General features: G+C 37.3%; 1 protein-coding gene across 4 annotated transcripts in view; it reads left to right on the forward strand.

The window, feature by feature from the left end:
- Nucleotides 1-315: 315 nt before the first annotated feature.
- Nucleotides 316-17,941, forward strand: part of fchsd2 (FCH and double SH3 domains 2) — a 120,258-nt gene continuing 102,632 nt past the window's right edge. For all 4 annotated transcript variants that reach the window (XM_081371954.1, XM_081371956.1, XM_081371955.1 and 1 more), the window contains exons 1-2: nucleotides 316-565; nucleotides 4,933-5,030. In XM_081371954.1, the coding sequence (XP_081228080.1) occupies nucleotides 545-565; nucleotides 4,933-5,030 (119 nt within the window). In that variant the 5' untranslated portion in view covers nucleotides 316-544. The remainder of the gene's footprint in view (nucleotides 566-4,932; nucleotides 5,031-17,941) is intronic.

The following is a 17,941-nucleotide window of genomic DNA, read 5'->3' on the forward strand; positions in this document are numbered from 1 at the left end:
AAAAGTAATTCAAAATGTGTTATGTTTTCATCCTGAGGATAAAGAATCTTTCAAATTGCGAATTTTACTAGCTTTACTATGGCCAAGGCCTACGTCATGAATATTAATGAACTCCTTTCGATGTTGGCGCATTCTTGGACTGTCCAATCAAAAAACTCAATTATTATTTAAATAACCAGCTGACTGTCGCTCACGTACTAACGAAGGCCAATCAGCTACGCCTAGTGAGCGAACGTCCCGTTACGTGATTAATATTCATGAGCTAAGCCTTCAGCGTAGTAGGGTTCGTATAGCGGGGTTTGGTGTGTCCGGTCCGGGGCGCTGTTGGGCTGGTTTTACGGTTCGAGCCTAGATTCTCTCTTTCATTACTTTCTCCCCTGATCCGCAGTGTTTGTTGAGCGTCTGCCCGACTGGACCTGCTTCATAATGGCCGTCTGAATTCAGATCTGAATCCCAGTCTGATCCCCTTTTCTTAATCATCAACCTCGATCGCGCTGGGTATCATTTCTTTGGGATTTTACTTCATTTGTGCCAATGTTCAAACATGCAGCCTCCGCCAAGAAAGGTAAGAAACCAGCCGTAGAACAATGTATGTGTGTGTTTTTTTTTTGTTGTTGTTGTTTTAAATGTGTTTTGCAACATTGTTATATTATCCCGAAGTTGCGACTTTCTTTCCAGCCGTTGTTTGTTTTGAAACAATGCATCTGTTTTTATTTGTAACGGAAACGATGTAACAAGAGTTTTCACAACCAGTACTGTTTTTATTGTTGTTTTTAAAGCAACAGCGGTGGTAAATAATCTTCAAATCCAGCAGATATCTTTAGCAGAGGTGATAGACGAGTGTTTTAGGGGATGATTTGATCTAAGATAACGGTTAAACCATGCAGCCACGAGATTCGTCTTGTTTTGTGTGTTTTTACTCGGATTGGAGTCACCATGCTTTTGTCAAATAGACGGATCAGTGATCCGTATTCTAACCCTAAAATCTGACATTTGGTTACACATCTCGCTTAAATGGATCCAAATGTCATTCACATCGTGGAAATATGAGTTTAAAAAAAGATGTCCTACAGAAAGATGTTTTTCTGTCTGTCTCACTCAGAGGTGACAGCAGCAGGGGTGTTGGATTTCAAACTCATGTCCCACAGGCTGTATGGAGGAATGTGAAATTCCCTCGCAAAAAAGCACTGTATTCCTATCGTTCCACACACATTCGTCTGTTTTAAGCATCAAAGCATTGCATCATTGCGTAAAATCCTTAAAGGTGACGTTTGACTTTTTGCAGTTGCTTTGTCTGTGAAGAGGAGAAAGGCAGATAGCATGTAGCACAGGTTTACCCCACAAATAACCCCGTTATTTTGGCAAAATTATGTTTTAAAATGCAAAGATGTGTATAGTACTCGTTTGCTTTGGTCGTTGTAACGCTGATAATGTTTGCTTTGATTTAAATGCTCGACAAATGACGTTTAGCTCTTTCTACAGATGCAGGAGACAGGATACAGTACGATTTGTATAAATGTGGTGAGCTTCAGAAAGATTAAAAGGGGCATTGCATTAACAGACAGTAAATATGTTAACCTAATGTGTATTTTAAAGCAAATATCTGGTCTGATCTGTGTCTGACATCAGTGTTGTGGATATCTCCATATCCACTGTAATAAATGCCTGTACATATGCTGTTTTGTTGATGCACTGTTGCTTTCCTCTGACGCAAATGCTGCTGTTAGTGTTTCCTCCATCTCGGAGTAATAATCCCTCACCTGCACGGCTCAAAGTGTGGATGAGAGCCATGCAGCCGGCTGTCATACTGTGTGTTATGGTGCAGCCTGCAACATTGTGTCCTGCTGACGCTGCCAGGGTTGGATACCGAGGCGAGCTGTGTTATTTTCCATCCTCTTTGGCTTTAACCTTTAGGGAGTTGTTACAGAACCAATTATCTCCTCACCTGCCAAGTGGAGAACTTCTGTTGTAATTAACAGTTTCTCCCTAGATATTAGTCAACCTGCCCGGGCTCATTGGTCTGGTCCCTTTGGGTTTTTCTCGGCCGTGTGGTCGCATTTGGGTTGTGAACCTCAGGTAACCTTTATGTGTTTTATTTGAACACAACATGATTCAAATCAGGACCATGACCATTTGTAGGGTGCATGGACAGTTCTTAAAGGGATAGTTCACCTAAAAATGAAAATTCTGTCATTATTTACTCCAAACCCTTAAGACTTTTGTTCATCTTCTAAACAAATGATGAATCTGTCCATCAAATAAAGCGATCTTGTCTCTTCAGAACATTTTGGACTTAACTGCTTAATTCATGGGTTAGTTTTACGATCTCTTTATGAACTTTTTGAAGCATCAAAGTTTCAGTTGCGTAGCTGTCAATGGAGGGATAGAAAGCTCTCAGATTTCATCACAATGTCTTCATTTGTGTTCCGAAGATGAATGAAAGTATTACGGATTTGGAATGATAAGGGTGAGTAAATAATAAAAAATATTTTTGGGTGAACTAACTCTAAATGCTCAGGACAATGGGTTTCTATGTAATATTTGTATATTTCTTTTAGCAATGTGCAACTCAAGGGAGATTGTTATAAGAGCATATAACTTTTAAAAAAAAGTGTTATGATGGGTTTCAGATGGGTTTGCCAGCCTAGTCATACAAGCACAAAGCTATTTATAGGTTTAATAAATGTTGTTTCATAGCTGAAGTGTTCTATATCATTTCATCCACAACTTTCAATTCGACGAAAACGAAACGACCACCTGCTTCTTTTACTGTTGATAAAGCATTTATGTTTGCAAATTCCTTTAAATATCTTTCCTGTAACTGGTCTAACACTACACTCTTAAAGGAGAACTCCGGTCAGAGAACAACGACAAAAATCGGTGTTGCCTACATCGTGTTATCCTGTTTTTAAAATTTGCACCCTGTTGACTTCAATGGTCGAAGTCCATAGTAGTCGATTGTCGAGTTCACACGCATAGGTTTAGTACCTATGATCACGCGCGTGAACTCGACAATCGATTACTATGGACTTCGACCGAAAACAGGAAGAAAATACAGGTATGTGCGCTGGCTGAAATAACATAATTTTTATTAATATCTTTCACATCTACTGCAGTCAGATTCACCGTGTTCACTCTGAAGGAATCACTCACATGACCTGTGCACTTGTAATGACACATCAAGGATGTTAAGAGGCTAAAAGCAGGTTTAGTACTTGCCCCATTGAAGTCAACAGGGTGCAAATTTTAAAAAGAGGATAACACGGTGTAGGCAACACCGATTTTTGTCGTTGTTCTCTGTATTGACAGCACTCCAAATGTACAAAAAATGAGCTCAATGTTAAACTTGACCGGAGTTCTCCTTTAAAGTAAAAAATAAAGGTTCTTAATTGGCATCTATGGTTCCATGAAGAACCTTTCCATTGTTCTACAGAATGTTCATTATAGTGGAAAAAGGTTCTTCAGACAAGGGAAAAATATTATTTTAAGAACTGTTCACAGAAAGGGAACCAAAAATGGTTATTTTATGCCATCGCTGTGAAACTGCCCCTTTTAGAACCGTTGTTATTAAGAATGTTAGCAAAAAGTTATTTCCAGTCAGTGTATGTTTGGACCAAATACTATGGTATGTGAATGTGGTACTTATTCAGTACCATGGTATACTGCTCTAAATGTGTGGTTTGCTGATTACTTAAACTTCTCTGTTTTTGATTCTGCACTGAAGCAGAGTTTATATAATCTTTTTGTGTAATAGGCCTAGTTAGTTTCTGAAGTCTTCAGATATCATTAAATATGGAATCTTAGGATGTGTCACGCCAGGGTACCATTCCCGTCATGCTAAATAACACATTTTCCCCATAATAAAAATACATAATTCATCTTTACTGTTTTGTTATAATCATTTTAATCTGATCCAGATTACATAACTTGGAAACATTTCAAACATTTCAAAGCCTTGGAAGAATTTGAACTTTATGGTGATAGATTTCTTCCAGTACGTCCATGTCTGTGGAAAAAATGCAAATATCTGTTTTTAATTTTGGTACAGTTTTGATTCATTTAAAAATTGTGTTTCAACTGATGTAATAATGTGTACTTTTAATATTTCTAGAGCTCGTTTAAAACAGCCACTACTGACCAAAGTGCTGTACAATCTAACAACTTTAGCTACTAAAATACATAAACTGACAGGAACACACAAATTCATAAGATTACATTGATCCAAAAGCCAGAAAGAAAAAAATGTCTTCAGTGAGGAATTAAAACTATCAACCATAAAAATGTGTCAATTGGTAGTTTTAATAAGGCATACATGCTAAAAAACCCCTCTAAAATACATCTTTTGTGAGGAGGTGATGTGTCAGTTTGTTCTTGATCAGGCCCGCAATTGCTCACCTTAGACTATTAAAGATGATATTGAACCATATGTATATTAGTCTTAACTATAAGGTGATATCATATTTATAGTGTAATATGGAATATTTTAAAGCTTAATTGTGTAATGTTCATGCATTTGAAATAATTATTATTTTCAAACAGGTTTCCAGACTGGTCAGATTGTCCTGCCCACAAACTCACGCCATGTTTTGAGTACAGCATATCAATCTGGGACAGGAGAAAAAGTTTTAACACCCCAAAAATGACACACTTCAGCTTTAATTACTCTGTTGTGACTGCAAGTGACATTATACGTTTTTTATAGAAAGGATCAACCATAAAAATGTTGGTTTCATTGCAGGGCTTGTTCTCTTGTTGTTTGGAAAGCTTGTGAATTTGCCGTTGTGGTGCATACAGCTGACTGGAGCTGGAAACACAATAATGAGCTCATGTGGGACAGTGTGTGTGTGTGTGTGTGTGTGTGTGTGTGTGTGTTTGTGCAACTGGCATGTGCCATCCTCTTCCTCGCCTCTAATGATGTCGTCTGCTCTTCAGGTAAAAGTGACACAGGAATTGAAGAACACGCATACGGAGCAGCTCGGCCGCCTGCACCTTAAACACCAGACAGAATGTGATTTATTGGAAGATATGAGGTAAGCCATTAAATGAGAACACGCATGCATCCATAAAGGTGAAACAAACAAAACCGAACGCAGAGAGCGAGAGAATTCCCCCTTCTTTTGAAGACCACTGCGATCGCAGGACCGGGATGTGACGAAGGCATTTCCTTTGGACTTCCTGCTCGCAGGGCCAGTCGTTCCCACAGCTGGAAGTCATAACAGTGCCGCTCTTCTCTTTTTTCTCCGTTTTTTTTTCTCTCTCCTTGTCTTCTCTTAAAAGGGATTGAGGGCTGGTTCAGAACAGAGGGAGGGAATCGTGTTAAAACCACTGCTTTTGGACACGGAATTTATGTACGTGTTTTGTGTATATGTGTTTGTACATGCTTATGGGTGTTTATAATGATATTTGACAGTGGCACACCCTCACGAGGGAGCTGAGGATGAAAATTGCTGTGCAGGCATAATCTGCTGCCTATTATGGTGTGTGTTTGTGTGGTGGAGTGAAAAGAAGTTTCTATCCAGAAGCAACCGAGAGAGAGGATGAGGATGGGTTAAACTGCATCATTTTTTTTACAAGCGATTAGTTGATGGATAGTCTGAAAAGTGTAATTTCTACTGCCACTAGTGGTAGGGTTAGTTTTTCAAATAAAATGACTGTTTTCAATCTGGTTTACCATTGCATTTATATATTGCATGCCATATTCTCTGGAATATAAGTAACTTTTTTAACATCTGAAAAATGCTGCCCCTTATATTACAAAGCAAAATAACGCCAAGCATGCAGAAGTGCAATACACACTTTTATATTTGTGCCGAATGTTAGAAGTACTTGTTTATATAGCACATTTCCTACACGCCATTAGTTACTTAAAAAAAATCATTTAGGTGTTTATAATAAATTGTTTATTAAACGCCACTATAATTTGTTGTTTTATACTTATTTTTTAAATTCCTGTTCTGTTGTGAATACCGTTAAATTTAAAGAATTTGTTGAGAAGTGAGGGGAACTAAATTACATCTTATGTTTATTAATGTTTTGCTTTACTTACCGGTATTTTACATAAACTGTGAAAAAATATGGACGTATTGTCCGTGACGTCACCCACAGGTTTCTGAAGAGCATTTTTGAAGCCCAAAGTGGGCGAAGCCAGCAGTCGCCATCTTGGCAGCGCGTCATCGCACGTCACTCCCAGATAAACGAAAATGCGCAAAAAGGCGGGATTAGCTGAGGTGACGTGACGCTAACAGACAGCAGACAAACAGCAGTAGTGACACTAGTAGTGACAGCGGCGGCAATCCACCTGTCACTCAAGTGGCCACCCCCTTAAAGGGTTAGTTCACCCAAAAATGAAAATTCTGTCAGTAATTACTCAGTCTCATGTTGTTCCAACCCCGTAAGACCTTCGTTCATCTTCGGAACACAAATTAACACAGAAGTGCTACGCAGTTATACTACGTGAAAAAACTCGAGGCCCAGAGAGAAGGAAATGAATAGTGGAATAAAGTCGTTTTTTTTTTTTTGCGCACAAAAAGTATTCTCGTCGCTTTATAAACTTAAGATTGAGCCACTCTAGTCACTTGGACTATATTAACGATCTCTTTAATACATTTTCTGGTCCAGCAAGTTATAGTGTCTTAGAAGCCTATGGAGTGATCCAGCTCTCAGATTTCATCAAAAATATCTTAATTTGTGTTCCGAAGATGAACGAAGGTCTTACGGGGTTGGAACAACATGAGGGTGAGTAATTACTGACAGAATTTTCATTTTTGGGTGAACTAACCCTTTAATTATACAGAACTTTAAGGCTTAATATAATTTAAACGGATGAGTTCTAAAAAAATTCACCCCCTTCACAGTTGTCATGAAGGACAAAATGAACTATATAGACCAAAACCACTTTTTGTACCAGGCTGTAAACATATTTTTTTTCTGCTGTAAAGTTGAGTAACGGGGGTATGGGATTGAGGAGCCTGTCTCTAGCGGCCAGTCGATGAATTGCAGTTTAAATCACTTCCGTGTTGGATTCAAGAGAGAGACCGGAAGGCTGCCGCTTGGTATTTCACTATATTTCTGAATATAAAAAATGTACTTATACACTGATGTGACCTATCAGTGTTTTTTTTTCTCTCTTATCAATGCAGTTTTGACCCTGTGCGACTTCTGGAAAATACTGTATTTTGACATGAGAAAAATTAATTCAGCCCAAGTAATAAAAGTAAACAAGTTCTCAATTCTTATTGAATGCAAGACAACTGTCAGTATTAAAATAAGAATCTAATTACAAGCAATGGGACAAATAAATACAAACCCCTAGTGTGCTGCTATCTTCTCCAAATTTGTGATTACTAAAATTTAGAATTAGGGTGTTTTAATTAAGCAATAATGTACTTGACGGACACCATGTTGTATTGCGAATATAGACGTGGCTGGAGATGTTGCAATCATTTCACTGTGTTAAACCATTTCGCCTTGACTATTTTCACAATATTAGTCACAGTATATGACCTGATTGGCCTCCTGTACATTTTTTTGTTTATCGCGTCTGATTCGTAATTTTAGAAGTCTTATTTGTCATACCTGCTGTTTGGAGAAAGAAACTTTATTCCATGCAATCAGCAGAGTCTTTGCATCTCTACACAGAACAGCTAGCAGCACACTTTAAAAGCTTTACGCCTCATAGCTAAAGACATTCAGCTTGTATTTCTGCTGTCCTCGACTACAGGCAGTATAAAAAAGAAAATAGTGAGACATGAGTCAGCTAACCATCGGGAATCCTGCCAAATGTGCAGTTTCCTAGCTTTTGCTAGCGATGATGCCACATTTAAAGGTGATGCTTGTTATTGTTTGTGATCTTAAAGTGCTTGGTTTAATGTGCAGGAACAACTCTAAGAAGGCTGTTAAAATATTGATCTGTTTGTTTGAGGTCTGTCATAATGGAGCTGAAGGTTGAAATGCATGGGAAATCTGTTTGGAAACTATTAACTCTTAAATTTTGCAATATTGTCACTATTTGCACAGAAACTACACACTTTACCATGAATTTGGTATGATGCCATAGACTATGAGAGATGGAAAAATGGTCTGTTGAGGATTTCATAATGTCTAACTCGCAATAGATTTTTGTCCCCTTAAAAATTTAATAGAAAGATATCCTTTCAATGTTGACTTTTTGATCAATGCAGAGTGGACTGCACTTTCATATAAAGCCTATTGAGACTAAAGACCACGAAACATATTTAGCCAAATCAGACTAAAGGCACGGTCACGGTTACTGTTGTTCGGGGATTTTTCACGGTGGAAATCGAGTCGGTTCAATAGGAATCTGTGTATTTTCGGATGAGGGATTTCCTCACACAGGTTTTGGATGGGGTTCAAGTTTGTTATGCAAATTTGCCTGCATGTTTGAACAAAAAAAAAAAAAATCAGCTTGGTTTGACTTCGGTGTGATCTGTGCTTCATGAATCACTACACTATTGAAAATGGATTTTTTTTGCCTGCCAAATTTTGCAGACATTTCTCTAATGTTACTGCACCTTAACCAAGAAAGGGACTGGGGATATGCAATTGATCTGTTCTTTCAATTTGTGCTGTTTGTGTGTCGAATAAGGTAGACTAGCATGAGAAGATTATTACAGATGCCAAAGCGCATTGCTATATTAATTACATTACTTTCCATGGATTCAAAGTTGACTTTATGATCTTCTCCATTTTCAGTGTCAAAGACATTCATGGATTCAGACTTTCTCCTCTGTTCTTTGTTGCTCAGTCTGACTCTTGCTGACAAACACATACACAAACATTCTCAAGGTGGTCCAGTGGGATAAGTCGATGTCTCGGCCATGAGTCAAAGAGCCCCATTGATTGAGCTTCTGAGTTTGATCTTCCTGTTTACCTACTGGCCCACTAATGCTCTGACCATAATAACTCAGACACGACGTAGGACGGCCGTGTGAGCAGATATATTATAACTCTAGAACTACAGTACAGTCATGCTCACTCTGTCTCAGATATATTTAAGGGTGAGTTCATAGTGTATTTTGGGAAGTACTGCTGACTCTTACAGACTGGAACGCTGGTGTCAGTAGTAAGTTCAAACATGAAGGTCTCTGCTGTAGTCTGTGTGTTTTTATTTCTCCTGTTGCTCACCCGTTTGCAAATGCGCAGACGTTGATCTCAGCACTTGGCCAATTGAACATACTTGCATCCGTTTACTTGTTAACTGTGTTGAGGGAACTTCCTGTTCATTTCTGCCATCAGGAATGGTTCTGAGTTCATGATAGGTGGTTGCTTGGCTTATTTGTAAAGTCAAATTGCCTATTGGTAAAATCAAAAAAAGATATTCCGCTTACTAGATATTACTCAGGTGAGGGTCCTGACTGGAATATCTTGATGGTGGACTTTTTTTTACATTGCCAATAGGCAGTAACTCAGTCTTAAGTCTGTGAGACTTTTTTGTTTGCTGGCAAAAATCATATATCTGACTGCTTAGAAAAGTAGTAGAACTAGGATGCATGATTTAAGCAAAAAGTGGTTTGCGATTCAAAACAAAGCACCAGGGGCCTGTACCATGATGGTAGTTGAACAAACTCAGGGTTGCAGGATTAGTTTCGAGCTGACAAAACCACACCAATCCAACCAGGCTTTGTTGGTTCCATGATGCTGATCATCAACTTTCTCTGTCAACTCAGGCTTTGATCCTGAGTTTAGGAGTGTAGGTGTGACATCGGTAGCGAACAGCCAATCACATGCTGAGAAAAATTGAAACTCATTCAAAACTCGTTGAAATTAATTTCTCGCGAGAGAAGCAGCGCAATTCACTTATTAAATAAAAGTATTAAAATATTAAGAATTTAAACAAATTTACACAGCAAGAAGAAAATAGCTGTCTATGAAAGAGGACAACTAAAGGAAAAAGTCTCGCTGCTTTATATCAGTGCAAGTAAAAGTTGTGAAGTTGATAAAGGTATCGAGATAATTGAACATTTAAGCTCACATGTAGTCATTTTATAGCTTCATCTATTGATTCTAAAGCGTATTTATATTACCTTTTGTATATTTATTCATTTAAACTCTGCATAATAATAATTGATGAACTAAAATTGTACATGTGTGATCGATTAAGGGTATAATAATTACATAAATAATATCTAAATAATACAAATGTATTATTCTATATTACTAAAAGCCAGACGATGTCTTTAAAAATCATTTGCTATGTAGTGACCTTTAATTTGGAGTAGAAACAGGTGGAGTGACTTTATCGCTTCAGACAGGTCATGTTCTTTTACACACAAGCAGCTCAGAGCAGTTAGATAATAAAAAAAATATATATATATAGCTGCTCGTGTGTAAAAGAACACTCAGCGCATGAAACACGCAGTGCATACAGTTGGCTATATTTATTAAATTAAATCGCAAACCTTTGCGATCTGATAACTGTGCTAAGCCATATCATGTTTTCAGGTTGTTGTTTTTTTTACTTACTCGTAGCCACATTATTGAGGATTCATTCATATCTGTAGTACAAAATACAAATGGTGAAGGATGATATATTTGCACAGGGCAGCGTTTGATGGACCATATCTATATCAGAGATGCCCTGATACTGCAGACAGGAAGACATGGGAGGGAGTTCTGCACGAGGGATTGTGGGAAATAGTTGAGGAATCCTGTGATATTAAAGAGTTGAAAGACAGTTGTTGTTTCAGTAACTGACATATGAAGCAGATGAAAAAGCGAAGCAGACGAGGGAGAAATAGTTTTTAGCTTCGAGGAAGCCGCTTTGTGTACGAGAGACATAATGAGTTCCATCAAGACTCTTCTGGTTGGATCTGTTTCTTTTGGTTTCTTACACTTTCTGACTCTTTGTTTCATTGTGAACCCACTAGGCAGTTTTGATTATATAGCCTACTGTGTTTTTCAATTTTTTTTTTAAATGATTACACCTCAAATTGCGCAAATTGAAAATACGCCCAGTGGAAACATGTCAATTTTGCAAAAACTCCCATATATTGCAAAAAAGTTTTTATGCTCGCATGAGGTGGTTTTTAGGCAATAAAAAAAAAAACGCATTTACAGGTCACCTGGCGTACGTAAAAGTCGATCATTCTTTAAAGAAGGTGCAATATTTTTGGAAGAAGACGAGACAGGGTTCTTTATTAAACTCATAAAAGACAAAAGAATTATGGAAATAGTGGATTCTAAACAACAAAGAAATGCCACAATTTAAGACCAGATAGGAGGGAGAAACCCTCAGAAACACCTCATATGTGCTGCTCCCAAGTATAAAGGGGCTTATGAATTGTATTTAATATCTTATATTTATAATATAGCCTATTTATTAATGTGAATATCATTTTGTACTGTTGACAGAATGATCTTTTGGTTTGTGACCATCAAGTTTGGAATACAAAGAAGATAAACAAATGATATTAGTGTGAATTAAAGGGTTAGGCACCCCAAAATGAATAAAATTGTCATTCTAAACCCATTTGTTCATCTTTGAAACACAAATGAAGATCTTTTAAATGAAATCTCAGAGATTTTTGTCTCTCCATTGACAGTCCACGCAACTACCACTTTGTCGCTTCAAAAAGTTCATAAAGAGATCGTAAAACTAAATCCATGTAAATTGAGCGGTTTAGTCCAAATTTTCTGAAGAGACACGATCACTTTATATGATGAACAGATTGAATTTAACTTAATTATTGAATCAAACTTTTTTTTAGAAAAAGTGGTAGTTGCGTAGCTGTCTATGGAGGGACAGAAATCTCTCAGATTTAATTAAAAATATCTTCATTTGTGTTTCAAAGATGAACTAAAGTCTTGAGACATGAGGGTGAGTAAATGATTGGGTGAACTATCTCTTTAAAGGTTTAATTTACTGGTTTATCTAAAAATCGACATTATTAAATCAATTAAAATACATTGTGGCATATAAAGTGATGTCAAATTAGATTTTGGTTATCGTAAGCTGATGCTTTCCTCATGTTGGCAGTTTGAGTTATCCAGTGTGTTTTCTACATAAGATCTGACCTGATACATTAACACTATTGTCCAAATGTACAGAAATCACTCTCTCCATCATTCTTTAATGAATGAGCTTTTGTTTTACAAACATCGACACACACACACACACACACACACACACACACACACACACACACACACACACACACTCAAGCTGCTCAACTCTCAAAGGCCTTAATGAAATTGAGTCTCCTTGCATCCTGAATCTCAAGGCTAATTTGATCAGAGAGGTATTTCATGAAAAGCCTTTTCATCCTTTCTGCAACATTCTCCCCTATGTCATTCAAACCTGTATGACTTTCTTCTGTGTAACACAAAAGAAGATATTTTGAAGAATGTTTCAGTGTTTTTCTGTCCTTACAATGAAAGTCAATGAACAAAAAACTATTGTTTTGGACCCCATTGACTTTCATTGTATGGACAAAAACAGATGAAACCATGTTAACGTTTTGGGTGAACTATCCCTTTAAGTATTAATCTGAGGAAAATGTCTGATATTTAGATTATGAGCAGTAGTAACGAAATGGCTCTGAAAAACGAAAAAAATACTTTTCCTTAATAAACATAAATACAATAAACATAGTTACATTTAAAATGCATAAAGATCTCATGCATAAAGATGCATTAAATTGATCAAAAGTGACCGTAAAAATATTTATAATGTTACAAAAGTAAATTTCTATTTGAAAAAATCTGTTATTTTAAACTTTCTTTTTGCCAAAGAATCCTGAAAAAACAAATATCAAGGTTTCCACAAAAGCACAACTTATTTCAATATTGATAATAAGTAGAAATGCTTCTTGAGCAGCAAATCAGCATATTAGAATGATTTCTGAAGGATCATGTGACACTGAAGACTGGAGTAATGATGCTGAAAATTCAGCTTTGCATCACAGGATGGAATATATTTAAAATGTATTAAAATAGAAAATGGTTCCTTTAAATTGTAGTAATATTTCACAATATTATTGTTTTTACCACAGGAAAATGTTCCTCAAAACAAAGCTATCAGAAGGCTTTTGTATATCATATTACTATTAGGCTGGTTTCATGATGTTTATTTAGGTAATTATGATGGTTCAATTCCCTAAACATTTATGATAAGTTGTAATAGTGATTTTGCAAGCACCACCAACTAACACCATGAATCTGTATTATAACTCTTTTCCCTGATGAGCAGTAGAACAATAGGAGCGAGAGGGGCCCAGACATGCCTTCTATCCTAGAGATTGTGTGTGTGTGTGTGTGTGTGTGTGTGTGTGTGTGTGTGTGTGTGTGTGTGTGTGTGTGTGTGTGTGTGTGTGTTTGTTTAGTGGAAAAAAGCAGATAACGTTGATCTGGGAAGAAAAATGGCACGCATTCCTGGAGATTTCAGGCCGTGCCTTGAGGATGCAGGCATTAGAACACATGAGACAGATTCGAATGAGAAAAGCGAGCCAGTTTGTAATGTTATAGAGCATGATGGGTGTTTTTCTGAAGGGGATGAAGGAATTTGAGGAGGCATGTGAGAGCAGGAGGTGCTCATAAAGGAAGGAGGAGGAGGAGGAGGAGGAGGAGACCTGTAATGCTCGACTCCAGCAGCGTCCCATGGAGTTCACATTCTCTCATGCTCACTTTAACACAGTCATGTTCTCCCACCCAAACGCACAGCGTTCATAAGCAAATTCAACCGTGCATGTTTATGAATTCTTAAAGAGAGCAAGCAAGCCAAATGTTTCAAAGTGGAACGTTGCACACACACTCCAGAATGTCACGAAAACCTGCAGGTCACATTTCACCATAAAATGAATGGAAAAAGTTTTACAGGAGAAAATTAACCCTATTTTAGAAATTTCTTTTGCATTAAAACAATTTTATTATTTCCCCCTAAATAAATTTTTCTGTAATGCATATACCTATTTACCATATTTTTTACTTAAATTGTGAAATATCTTTGCAAATTTATTTGCTTAGGCTAATTGCCATGAAAATAATGTCACAATGTACACTACTTTTCAAAAGTGACAGTAAATGCATTTGTGACAAACAAAACTGATGTTTTTAACATTAGCCTAAGAATAATACATTTTAAAATATATTCATATAGAAAACAGTTATTAAAAATTTAACTATTTTACAATATTACTGTTTTTTTGATCAATAAAATGAAAGCATAAGATATTTCTTTAAAAAATCTTACCAACCTCAAAATTTGGATATTACACAGGCATGTTCATGTCTGGTTTTGTGAGATTTACCTAAGGAGGATGCCACATCTCTCTAACACACACACACACACACACATACATACTTGGCCGTCTATGTTGTGTTGTGGGGAGATTACATCAGTTTCACACCCAAACAATCACTAATTGGAAAAGCTGGAAGTGAAACACAAGGCCTTGACCTCTCCGACCTCTTCATCTCCTCTCACCAATAGCTCAAACGCCTCCGACATTCCTAATTAGATCGAAAACTCTCCTCCTAATGCCCATCGATTCTTTTATCTTTCGCTCTATCTCATCTCTGAGTCTCTCCTTCCTTTTGTCTTGTCCTGCTGTTGTGCTTTGTTTTTATTCCCTAGATTTAACTCTCCCACACTCTTGTTCTTGATGGGGTTTAAGTCAACGGTCTTTATTTCTATTTTTCATGCTTTGAGTTTGTGAATTAGATCAATAACAATATGTATTAAAGTTCAGTGTGTGTGTTGTTTTGTAGCATTTGCTTTCTAGTGATCAGATGCACCATTTTCACCTGCTAGGTGATAAAACGGGTTAAAAAAATAATACAAGAGGGATCAGAGTCATATCCAGAGACTTGGTCACAGGACTATTTGGCATGGATAGTGCAAGTAGATGGTTATGATTTATTATTGTAGTAGGTTGTAAAATTTCAAGCCCAGAAATAGTTAACTTAATCTTTCTTGGAAACCGAAACCGCGTCATTCAAGGTTTACTGACCTCTGGATTAGTTTTATCTGTTTATGACTTCACACACACACACACACACACGTCACTGTCCCATCTGTATGGTTTGACTGTGTTTATGACTGTTTTATTTCTTTTTAGAAAGTAATTAGTCAGTTAGCATTTAGTGTACACAGATTCGTATTGGCATCATGCAACCTATGCACAGCATCCATAAAATTATATAAAAGTCATGCATAAAAATGTCTGGATATCATTGCATCAACATAATACCAACCCAAGTGTTGAGTTGGTATTGTTGGGACACACCTCTTAATTATTGAATTGAGGTGTTTCAATTAGACCCATTGCCACAGGTGTATAAAATCAGACACCTAGCCATGCAGTCTGCATTTACAAATATTTGTGGGGATTCTGGGGGTGGGGAGGGTTGTTCTAAAGAGATCAGTGAATTCAAGCATGCTACTGTAATATGATGCCACCTTTGCAATAAGTCAGCTCATGAAATTTCATCCCTTCTAGATATGCCATGGCCAACTGTAAGTGCCAGTATTTGAATGTGGAAGTATTTAGGAACAGCAGCAAAAGTTACAGAGCGGGGTAAATGAGTGCTGAGGCACATGGTGCGTAAAAGTCGCCAACGCTCTGCTGATTTCATAGCTGCAGAGTTCCAAACTTTCACTGGCATTGATATCAGCACAAAAACTGTGCGGCGGGAGCTTCATGGAATGGGTTGTTCATGGAGTGTCAAATGGAGTGGTGTAAATCACAACGCCACTGGACTCTGGAGCAGAAATGTGTTCTGTGGAGTGACGAATTACGCTTCTCACTCTGTTTGGCAGCCTGGTGGGCAAGTCTGGGTTTGGCAGATGCTAGGAGAGCATTACCTGTCTGAATTATTTTGGGCCAACTGTAAAGTTTGGACTGGTGGAGGCGGGATAATGGTATGGGGCTGTTTTTCCCATAATTCCAGTGAAGGGAATTCTTAATGTTTCAGCATACCAAGACATTTTGGACAATGCTGTGCTTCCAACTAGGGATGTGCCAGAATCCGAATACCTTATTTGTAAAGGCATGGATAATGGCTTCAAAATGAATAACGAATTGTACCGAATAATAGAAAAAACATTCGCCTGACACTGTTTGCTGGATAGCATAGCTCGATATTATACGTAAAACTCTCAAATCACCACACGATAATGAGTGTGTGAAGTGAATGAGTATAAACTCATTGAAAACTCATGAAATGAGCGCCAATCAAATAGCTGCGTTGCCGTCTCTGTGCATCTCTCAGAAATCAGAGCTTGGCAAGAGTAATATCAGCTAAATACTACATCATACACTTTTTCTACTGTTTGATATGTCTATTTAAATGATTTAAACCTTGTGCTATATGATTCACGAATGAAATGAGCACAGCATGATCTCAAATCAAGCTGTCAATCATAGCCGCATTGCTATCTCTGCGCGTCTGTCAAGAGTAATATAACTAAAGCTGGGCACACACTACAAGATATATTCCAGGCAATTTTGTGATCGCTATGATCTTGATGGTTCTACAGATTATTTGATCAGATTTTTCTGAGGTGTGTTAAGAGTGACTGAATCTGCTCGGAAGAACGTCGGTGTGTAGCAGCGGCTTTACCATAACAAGAATAGCATTGTACAGTGAGACATTTAAGATTATTAACAAGTCATTACTTTTACAAATAATTGTAATGAAAATGATTCCTATCAATATATTTTTAAATTCCTAGTAATCTATTAGTCTGCATTTACATTGCACATATCTATTTTGACATTCCATATTTTTATCACGTGCTATTGCAATTTCGAGAGCAAATCCTGCTTTTATATGAAGATGTCACTTCCAAAACTTTGCAGTGTGTAATTGGCCATCGGCCCTTTTATCAGCATGAAAAACAATACTTTTATTCAATGGATTAGAGCTACATGTATATAGCCTGGAAAGGGCGAAAGAGCACTCACTTTACAATCTCTAAAAAGCTGTCACTCATCTCAGTTCACGATTTCACAACCTATAAGATAAAAGACCTCTGCTGCATCTGTGTGCGTTTGTAGTTTTTTAGGAGATTCCTGGTTTTACAGCTTGACTCCAAGCATTCAAATTCCACAGGTCTGCCTTGTGTGTATCCGCACTAAACAACCTCTGCTGAAAGTGCCCACCAGTGTTCTGCTCGCAGTAAATGCAGCACTTCTGTGTCTGAATGCTTCTTTTATAAATCATCAACATTACGATCAACTTTTTTTTGTTGTCCTTTTCTGAAAGTGTTGCTGTGCAGTTTAGGTGTTCAAGTTGGTTGGTTAATGCTTGGCATTAGGGGTTTGTTGAAATGAGCAACAGCAATGCTTCCAAGAGGAATCGTTAAGATTGTTTTCAAGATATAATAATCAAATTAGCTCATAACATTCACCTTCTAATTGCAATCATTGATTTAATCATTTAACTGCCATTCAATCCTGGAGGACTGAAAGGGGTTTGCAAGGACACTGCTGGGTTTTTCCCAGCTGTAGACAGACGCTCCGACCTGTGGGTCCCAGAGGAAGATCTGTCATCAGACATCCATGGCTCCTCAGGCTGAGATGCTGCTTTGTAATTAGCCACTCTGAGGTTTGCTGTAATTATTGACTTAGACTCGTATCTTAACCCATTTCCTCTTCCTGTGGATGTCTCCTCTTCCGTCCCCATTCTCTTTGTTTCTTATTATATTTGTAAATGTATGTTCAGAATGCTGTACAACATACTATTTTTGCAAAAGTGTTATGGAGTAATTTGCAAAAATGCAAATTAACCATGTAGTGTACACTGGCAGTCAAATATTTTTTTTTTTTTTTTGAAAGAAGTCTCTTATGCTCACCAAGGCTGCATTTATTTGATGAAAAAATACAGTAAAGACAGTAATATTATGAAATATTGCAATTTAAAGTAACAGTTTTCTACTTGAATATATTTTAAAATGTAATTTATTTCTGTGATTGAAAAGCTG

This window comes from Scardinius erythrophthalmus (assembly GCF_964197995.2).
Source record: "Scardinius erythrophthalmus genome assembly, chromosome: 8".
Lineage (NCBI taxonomy): Eukaryota > Metazoa > Chordata > Actinopteri > Cypriniformes > Leuciscidae > Scardinius > Scardinius erythrophthalmus.